This window comes from Anarrhichthys ocellatus, unplaced genomic scaffold (genome assembly GCF_004355925.1).
Source record: "Anarrhichthys ocellatus isolate YVR2014 unplaced genomic scaffold, GSC_Weel_1.0 scaffold3, whole genome shotgun sequence".
Classification (NCBI taxonomy): Eukaryota; Metazoa; Chordata; class Actinopteri; order Perciformes; family Anarhichadidae; genus Anarrhichthys; species Anarrhichthys ocellatus.
In genome coordinates, this window is record NW_022280033.1 from 15,294,548 (window position 1) to 15,304,688 (window position 10,141).

Genomic DNA, 10,141 nt, shown 5'->3' on the forward strand with positions numbered 1-10,141 from the left:
AGATGCAGTTAAGGAGGAGATGACGGTGCTGAGGCTTTGGCTACGCTTCTTCTCTGAAGGAATGCATTACACCACTGTAGCCTATGTTTACTATGCACTGCCTTGACTCTGGACTAAAAGCCTGTGCTGTTTATAGACCGGCCAGTTGAACACAGGACACGTGGAGACGGTCAAACAAAGTAGGTCAGTGGAAGCTCGCTGTGGAGGTCACAGAGATAGTGTCAGTGTGATTGAAACCTGGGTGACCAGTCAGTGGAGCCCGACTTTCTGTTCATGTTGGATCGGAGCAGAAACGGGTCAGGAAAGCAAGATTTAGGGATGGAACGATGTAAGATTTGGTCACGATAGAAAAACACTCAATAAGTTGACCGTGGTGATTTTCTATTATCGGGTTAATCGTAAATATTGTCGTAAATAGTGACTTGAAAAAGCTCGTTATCATGGCAGAGAACTAAAAAAGAGAGCCTGACTCATAAAAAAATAAGTGCCATTTTAAGAGTTTTAAGCATATTTTGATAATCATAATATCGTGAATCACAATGACTTTGTCCGGGATAATTGTTGTACCTATTGTTCCCATGCCTAGCAAGAGCCGACATTTATTTCTCCATTTAACGGTAAAATAGGGAAAAGTTGGAACACTACGAGCCATATTATCTTTTATTTTTAAATGGCGCTAGAAGGTGAAGCATCTCTGTGAATTCAGTCGTTCTTCTATGAAGCCGATGGTGAGAACTGCCAGGAGTCATATGCTGCTGTCTACTCACTCACATGGCCTCCTGCTGGCCTCAGCTGGCCCGGAAAGGGTTAATTCCCCATCAGAGCTGCTCAGGTTTCCCGCCAGCTGTCTGTACCCTCAGCTGTTTGTTCTCTCGCCCCGTTCCTGTCCCCAAACCTCACACAAGACACACATACTCTGCTACTGCTGTGGCTAAAAAGTGCTACTTGCTTCGCCGCTCTGATGTTCACTTTCTCGACATACTTTTTGGCATCCCCTGTCCCTTAACTGACTGTTGTTCTGCTTGGTTACCGCTTTCCTCTTCCTCTCTTATCTGTAACACCTGCACCGACGTAGAGAGTGAGCTTGTCTTGAGTTCTAGTGAACATTAATGTAACAAATATCACTTCTCCTGGCAGAATGAAGACGTGGTGACGGCGTGCGTCACCACGTCTGACTGTCAGCAATCACCCTGTGATGAATGCCGGGCCTGATAGCGGTGCAGTAAATGGATTACATATTGCTCTTGGGTGAATTCATTCGGTTTTCCCTCTTGGTTGAAAGGGCAGAACAACTGCGAGTCCTCTGTGTGGCCCTCCCTCTTTGACTTTCCAGCTGCTGTTTAACTAAAGAGGTAAAGGACCTTGGACTGTCGGAGCCCCTCGGCAGGGCCCGGATCTGAGCTGCCGACGAGCTCACTCACTGTGTAACTTGTGTTGATTTTGAGCGGCTTGTATAAAACACCTCTAACGGTCCGTACGCCATGAGGGCCAGAAAACTCTTTCATTAAAGATGACGCAATTGATCATTTGCTTATCCGGAGTTTCTTTTTACCTCATCAAATGAAAAATAGCAACAACTTTTGTTCAGTCATTGCAGAGAGCCGTACTAGACTTTGATATTTCGAGCAGACTGGGATGTGGCTAAAGACTGGGAGCTAATCCTTACAGTTGTTCGCTCCACTGACACGGTTGCATCTTAATGCAACGCATACGCCAAAAGCTGCAATTAAGTATGTGTTTGGAAGTTCTTATCAGTGGAGCCCATGCTGGATTATCCGCCTCTCACCCATGTAATCAGTCACATATAAAAACCAATAGTGCTCTGCTAAAGAGGTTGCTCTAGCCTGCTTCTACACTACCGTTCTGCTGTTCATAATGAATGAGCCTTTGCAGAATCTCAAACTGGTAGGATGCAACGCACCTCGTTCACTTGCTTGCTCATGGTAAGCCTGCCTGTCGTGACACATGGCTGTGTTTACATGTAATAACCCTCATCCACTCGGCTCATCTGTTACGCTGCCGCACCGTGTCGAGGGCTTTGCGTCTGACACAATAGCTTCATCACAATGCGACGAGGCTGGAAATGAAAGGCACGTCCTTCGGAGGTCTCGAGGTCTACGCTGAGCTTGCATTTTCTCCACAAATAATATGCTCTTTCCTGGGGAAACTGATTTCACAAGGGGTTGATCGTAAAATGTTGATAGTTGTAACATTTTACGTTAATACATGAGGTCTCAAAGCTCAAACCCAGATGAATCATCATGGATACTCAAATCTGGGATTTAAGAGTTCAGAATGCATTCTGGGATACAGAGGACTGGTTGCGTCCTAGAAATTCAGCCCAAAGAAAGCTGCAATTTTATTTGGCCACATGTGGAGGAACCTTTAACATGTTACGATGTCCTCTGTACCCACAGCACATGTATCCGTGTTGATCACACCCCTTATTAAAGGACATGCCTGTCTAGTGTAAGCTTGTTCCCTCTCTGCTATTGCAGATCATTAGCATCAAGTGTGTAAGTGCGTAGAAACGGGCCTGGTGGGTTTGGATGTGTTTCACAGTCCCAGCCTAACGCCTACCCTGCTCTCATCATGCAGCCCACTCACCAGCACATCCCGCTCTGCTGCTCAATGGATGTTCACGTTAGCGTATGCTGCTACATCGCACCTCTGTTGGTTTTACTTGAGCATCTCAGCTGCCTGACTTCTACACATTGTACTGTGGATGTTACATGGTCAGTTAGCTGTTCTCATAGTAACTCAACAAAGTGTGCAGAAATGATGTTTTTGTTGTTCTACAGTAGAGTTGTAATTGAAGCAGGTACAGATGATGAATGGAGTATTCAGGTAGTATTCAAAGAGAGTACACGCTTGTGTTCCTACACACCTGGTATGATTTATATTCTATTTTCTCTCTTGGGCATTATGTACTGTGGAGTAGCATTTCTAATTGGTGTTGAATCGCTATACGATACTGAATTTCCTACATTCAATGATGACGAGATTGTTTTCTCCGACTTAATTGCAGCTTTTGGCGCATTCAGACTTGAAAAGAGAAACGCTCCCTGCACGGCACATTATTTTACATGTGGTTGCAATTAGAGGGGTCCCAGCCTGTTTCTCTACCTTGTTTATGTCATCTGTCCTTCCTCTATTAAATCCCACTATGGCTTCTGTCACCGATTGCAAGTATTAAAACCTCCTCCTCATGCTTAAAGAGGAGAAGCCCTCTTAATGGTGTTGTTTTAGGTGCTCTCATGTGAAACTCTTCGGGTGTTGCTCTTGCAGTCACTGGGATCAGTTGGAAATACTATTAACTGATGATGTCATCAGGTTTATCATAGACTAGAGTTACAAACTGAAGATGTGTGGATTATTGTTTGACTGTTACAATGTCTGGCATGGTGGACATCAGTTCTTTGCAGCTTATTAATCTGTATTCTTTATATTTAGTTTATTTGCACTCTTTATATTTGCACTCCATCGCACATTGTAATGCAACTGCTGCACAACAATCTTCCTCAGGATGAATAACGTTTTATCTTATCGAAAGATGTTTGCGTTGACCATTCAGGGAAGGCACTATTGCGTTGCATTATGGGAATTGTAGGAGCCAGTGCTTTTGAAGCAAGACCTATACTCGGGACGAAGCGTCTGGATTCCTCCGTAGCTCATTTTTCACCATTCCTTTTTAAAACCGTCTCCTGCGAGTTCCTCAAGTTTATGGAAATGAAATACTAAATCACTAGCGTTCCCCTCAATGTTGTCTTCTTCCTTGATAGAAACCAGTACTGATTTTAATTTCATCAAATTATCTCCCCCCCCCCCCCCCCCACCACCACCCCTGTCTTTCTAATCAAAGTGTTTTCTCCCACAGGACACACTGAAGCCGACGTTCACGATAGCCAGCCTACCGGGCAGTACCAGCAGCGCCCAGTGCACGGTACCCACCACCTCCACCACCATGCAGGTGAGCAGCGGCGCTTCGTTTCCCATCACCAATTACCTGGCACCCGTCTCGGCCAGCGGCAACATCAGCGCCAACGGTACCGTCCTCAAGACCGCCTGCGGCTCCGCGGGGGTCATGCAGCTGCCCAGTGGCTTCACTTTCATGTCCGGTATGTAGGAGAGCAAAGAATACGGGGTGCTTTTACCATTGACGCCCATAGCTCTGTTAAAATTCTTAATTGTTTTCATTATTGTTTGTTAATCTCAACTTCATCCTTAAGAATTGAACTGATGCTTCTGCGGGCCTCCGTGTTTTGTCAATGTCACCGTGTTGTCGAGCCCGTTGGCTAATTAGAATTTGAATGGCAGAGTGTGCCGTGACCTCGGCTGTCTTGGAGTGGTCGTGCCCCGCTCTCTCTTCAAGCTGTTCCACCTCACACAACAGCCCTTCATAGCCAGTCATCAGCACTCGGCAGCCTTTGGGTTTTTACAAAGCCTTCAGTATCCAGGAAAGCCACGCCTATTGGCGACTGGCTCTGCCTTTGATTGTCACTTGGGGACAGGAATAATTAGGTGAGAGGGACACAATGGCCCATAATTAGCCATGAATATTCAATGAAGGTTCGGTGGTTGAAATTATAATTGCGTACTTTATGGAGCGGGAGCTTTGTGACACAGTGGTCCTGAACTAGACATGACCCTTCATTAATATGGACTTCACAGACACACTCTTAAACACAAGGGGATCGCTACTGCACCAACTCAACGAGGACATTGGGGGGCAGCAGGCTCTGATTTGGGATCCTTAGGTGTTTCTAAATTGGCTTTCCCCCAGTAATTATTCATTACATCTTTTCATGGTGGATGTGCTGGAAAATACTGGGGCGTCAACATGGAGCATGGGGATACCAAGAGGTCACGATTCCCCCAAAAGACGTGAAGAATATTTGGATTTCACGATTAATTTAGATGTTATCTTATCTGTATGAGAAGATCAGTGGTCTGGAGCATTTATTGGGACTGTCCATGACAAGAGCAATTAGAAAAAGGCTGGTTGACACTTAAATGCTGACTGGTGCGATGTGTTTTCTACAGTATATGACGCTGTTGTTAACAAGAGCCCAGTGCTCGTCGGTGCTGTATATTTTAAGTAATGGCAATAATGTCGCTAACTAGTCGTTAGCGCTGCCACAGCTGAACAGACAGACACGTGATGCCCACTAATTGGTGCTGTATGCTATTTTGACTGACAGCTGAAGGAGAGACAGGCAGTGTCTCTGCCCCCCCCCCCCCTCTTTTCTTTCTCCTCCTCCTGCAACCCTTGTCTCTCCCTCTCCCTCCCTCTACTGCTCTCTCTCCTCCTCACCACCTGTCTGATACATAGCAGCAGTGCCAGGTGGAACAACACACCCTCCCACACTGCAACCTCCTTCAGCTGACAGCTTGAAAGGGCCTACCCACCCTACTGCAGCAACTGTTTATGGAGCATGTGACCAAATGGGATGGTGTAACTGCAGAGTCATGTTCTGAAATGAAATCTCTGCCATGTGGCAAAAGACAACACTTTGATGTTTAGAATATGAAACAAATCGTGCAACAATTGAACGGTTTTAAATGTCAATGTGCCAGCTACAGTCATATAGTATGTGTTAAACCTGTGTATTATTTTCACTGACGGAAGCATTCAACTTTAATTTATCTCAATGTTTAGTTTAATGTGACATCAGCTGAAAGGTACCCTGTGTGTAAGCGTTGACCACCGGTAGCGCTATGGAGCGATATTTTGTCAAGTGGGTTCTTGTGAAACATTTGAAACATTATGAAACATTTGTGTCGAGCTACACTTGTAGTGAACAGCACTTTTCCAAGCTGTACTGTCCTTTCACATTTAGTCTCACCCCCCCCCCGTGTGTGTGTGTGTGTGTGTGTGTGTGTGTGTGTGCCCCCCATACAGCAGGCACTACTCTCCCCCCTGGCACCCCCACCATTCCTCTGAGCCAGCTGCAGCAGCACTCCCTGGCCCTCCAGGGGCAGCATGGTCAGGCCCTGGCTGCCGCCCCGCAGTCACAGCAGGGACAGCAGGCTGTCTTCCGCTTCCCTGCTGCTGTCTCCCTCACAGGTGACCCGCACTGCCACGACTGCCTGCTTATACTAATCACGATCAGATCATCACAAAGCCGCTGCTACTAGTACTGCTAATGCTACCTCCTCTGCTACGACTACGAATCATGCACATAATGATAGGATTACTAATTGTACTCGCACGACAACTTCCTCTACCTCCGCTAATATTACTGCAAGTGCTTCTAGTGCCAGAACTACCATATGGCACCCCCACTGCTGCTGTCCCCACACTCCTACTGCAACTACCACTCTTCCCCCGTGTGGGATGCTTGATGACTTACTGTAGTTGGCTGTATGCCCTCTGTGTGTCTTCAGGAGCAGGTGTTCCCCAGCAGCTCCAGGCTATCCAGGTACACCACAACTCCCAGTCCGGCGACGGCAGCCTCGACATATGCCACACCTCCACAAACTCCACCGGTAGGTCAGATCTTTTCTCTGAAGAAAGACCCTGTTGTCCTGTCTTGATGAGAATTTGTCGCTCCATTTTAAAAACAATGGATATTTGTGCTCCAGATGGTGGAAATGGTTCACCAGAAAATGTCAAGTGCAGTAACCAACATTCATGTAATGTAATAATGACATACAGTAGCATTTACTGAAGTTTTACTGAAGAAGTTTTGGACATAAAATGCAAGTATACAGCATCTCAAGGCGTGGACATGATGTCCTCTTGAGTGTTGCTGTCCCACTTTGTCACACGAGTAGATTTTTTTTAAAATGTGTTTTCTAGCTTGCACTATTTTTTTATTCTGGTCCTGTTGTGTCCTCCAGAAAGGTGTTATTGTGCCACTACACAGCATAAGTAGGCGTTAGCGGTTGAATTTAGATACATGTTGAGCGCCATCTGCTGGCCAACATATGTACATTTGTACACACACACACTTCTAGTCCTCGGTGTAGAATTAGCTTTCTGTCCCTCCTCCTCACTCCCCTGCTCTCTTTACAGCGACGGTGAGTCTCCCAGCGACCATCGTCACCTCGTCGATGCCGACGTCTGTTGCGGGTCACATGATGTACGGCAGCCCGCACACAGTGATGTACGCCTCCGCGCCGACGCTGACCGACGGGGGGCTGGCTGTGCTCAACGCCTTCTCCCAGGGCACCTCGACCATGCAGGTGTCCCACGCACAGGGCCAAGACTCGGGTGAGACTCTGAACACCACAGACTGACGAAACATCATTTACTGACAGATGTGGATTAATATGTCAATTGTGCATCATTTCAAATAAACATAATTGCTAGAGTTTACCTTTTTTTCCCCCCTCTCTTAGGTGCTGTCCCTCAGGTGTTCCTCACAGCACCTCCAGGCACGGTGCAGATCCCCGTCTCAGCGGTGCAGCTACACCCAGTACGGCAAGATCTGCATTTTACAAGTGAAACTCTCATATTCCCTATGCAACCAGCATGCCACGTGTCCGCACTAATGCATCCTAACAGAGCACTGGCACACAGAGGCCACAGGGTTGTCACCTGTTGCCCTTTTGTTTTTGGGATGAATGTGAATGATCAGCTGGCAGCTTGTTTTGCCTGTGACTTTCAGCAAAATACACATGCAATAGACTTACACCACTGTAGCAGTGCATGGGAATCAAAACTTGTTTATTAATTCACTTTATAAAGTCCAGTCTTGTAAAGAAAATTATTGGGAATTCCTTTCTGTAAATTGGTTTAAAAATACGTTGGTATTTTGATTATACGCAATTGGAAACATCCCGTAGAATTCAAGATCATTTTTTGATGTCTTTTGAACAAAAGTCATCTTTCCTAATAGTCTAAATTGCACGCTACAGAATATGATTTCATAAGTAAATGATATAACCCATCAGAATCTATTACAGCATTAAACCACTCCTTGATCAACAGCATGTAGTGTAGCAGTATTTCCATCTGTGCTGGGTGTAGTGATGACTTGTGATTGGCTGTGTGTTCGGCCCTGCACCGTCTCCTGACGTAGCCATCTTGTGTTCCAGATGGTGATTGGTCCGCAGTCGAGCGGCAGTAACCTGACGGAGCTCCAGGTGGTCAATTTGGACGCAGCACAGAACTCAAAGAGTGACGGAGCTGTTTAACACAGCAGACCCAGGGACACGGACGGACAGACTTGCATACATCTCTATTTATTGATGCCTTCCTACAGAGTTTCACATTACACTTTGGAATGTGACTTTAAAGTACACACACACAATCAAGGGCATATGTGTGGCTGACCCTTATACAGTATGTTTTGGTATATAAATATATATATATTCGCAAATGCATAGGAAATATATCACGACATCTATCATAAGAACCTATTTTCTATGCCGTTGTTTTTTTTGTGTGCGTGTTTTTTTTTTTTTTTTTTTTTGTTGAAAATGTGTAATTACATGTAGACACACACACTGCGAGGTGCCACAGCTTCACACCAGCCAAAGAGACATTTGTTTGTCTGAATGTTCCAGTGTGAGCAACTTGTGCACAAGCGTGTGTCGGTGTGTGCGCACATATCTGGGGTTTGTAAATGGGTGGAGAGACTCTTATTGACTTTTGGAAATGTACATAGTTTTTTTTTGTTTCGTTTTTTACTTGTATTTTTAGCCTGGTTTAGTTTGTGCGGCGGCATGTAGTTGTTTTTTGTACGTAGTGATTTTGTATGTACATGAAAATGATTTGCCTGAAGAAAAGTGATTTACATGTATATGTAAATTAATTTAGTATACCATCATATGTTGATAAACGGTCCTGCTGTTGAGAGTTTTCACTACAAGATGGAGAAGGAACGCTGGATTTCTTTCTACATGTGTCGCTTGTGACATTTGTAGTACTGTCCTTCAAACAGGGTCAAGTAGCTGGGTCACAACATATAAAGCATAACATATTTATCATTTACTGTTTTGCTGCGAAGGTTTCAGGGCTGATGGCATGGTCGTTTAATATGACATCAGTTTTGCATGTGAAGTTTCCTAATGAAGCCCTGATCTGGCACTTTTAGCGTGAAAACTGTTAAAACTATGACAATCAGATGGAAATTTCACTTCTCACCTTTTGACCTACTGCTATCTGTTTTCATCTGTGTACACACAGAAATGCAGCACAATTCTGACATTTTAAAAACACTTAACATTCTTGAACTGATTAGTTTGTTCACTTCTTTTTAAATGCCACAACTGTTGACTTAGTCCTTCTGTGGGTAACAAACCAGTTTTCATGACATCGGATATATATATATAAATATATATATATATATATATGAACTTTGTTGTTTAAAAAGCAATCCATTGCCTCCAGAACTTTAATGTTATGCTATAACTGACTTGAGTCAGGGCATTGGACACAAATCTCTTGTTTAACAAGACACTGTATAGACTTGGCAATTCCACTTCAATACTGCGATTAAAGCATCGTTTCCTAGTATGGAAGCACTCTTGTTCAGTGTCAACGCTGCAGTATTACAACAGTGAGTATGAATATTTTTGTACAAACAAGGATCTCTTATTTAGGAAAAGTGACTTCAGGTGCTTTAAAATGTTGATCTACTCCTTTTAACGACAACTGTTAAGACCCTGGCTGACTGCAATCTCAGTGTGTACCTCAGCAATCATTCAGAATGAGTTATTAGACAGCCTTCTTTCTGCGCCGTTGTGCCTCTTTTCCATGGCTGATTTCTAAATCACTGCTGGGCATGGGAAATGTAGGGTTTACTTATTTCAAGACCGCCATACATGACTTTACATACAATCCTCTGCTGTGAGATCTCGTGACTCATTTCTACAGAACTAGCTGGATGACTCAGCATGCTGGCTTGAAGCCAAAGAGAATTTGACGGAGGGTAACGTACCCATGCCGACTGCTGTTCGGTTATTCACTGGCAGGTCATGTTCACGCTCGCTCGATGTTTGTGTAGGAAATGTACAGATTAAAGACATTCAATTCCCCCTCATCTGGTGATTTAAAAATACTATTTTAAAAAGGGGAATTATTGAACCGAATTTGTGGTTTTCACCTCGTCATTGAGAGAAATGCTTATGTATTTTAGTTTTGTTGTACAGACATTTTGTAATAAAAACATGAAACACAATGACCACATAT

General features: G+C 44.5%; 1 protein-coding gene across 5 annotated transcripts in view; it reads left to right on the forward strand.

The window, feature by feature from the left end:
- The window catches only part of srfb (serum response factor b), a 20,247-nt gene extending 10,109 nt beyond the window's left edge, over positions 1 to 10,138 (forward strand). For 2 of the 5 annotated variants that reach the window (XM_031880076.1, XM_031880064.1), the window contains exons 3-8: positions 3,878 to 4,118; positions 5,903 to 6,067; positions 6,388 to 6,489; positions 7,019 to 7,216; positions 7,345 to 7,421; positions 8,044 to 10,138. In XM_031880076.1, the coding sequence (XP_031735936.1) occupies positions 3,878 to 4,118; positions 5,903 to 6,067; positions 6,388 to 6,489; positions 7,019 to 7,216; positions 7,345 to 7,421; positions 8,044 to 8,142 (882 nt within the window). In that variant the 3' untranslated portion in view covers positions 8,143 to 10,138. Of the gene's footprint in view, positions 1 to 3,877; positions 4,119 to 5,902; positions 6,068 to 6,387; positions 6,490 to 7,018; positions 7,217 to 7,344; positions 7,447 to 8,043 lie in introns of all 5 variants that reach the window. The other 3 variants (XM_031880069.1, XM_031838208.1, XM_031838213.1) reach the window with 3 other exon arrangements.
- Positions 10,139 to 10,141: the final 3 nt, after the last annotated feature.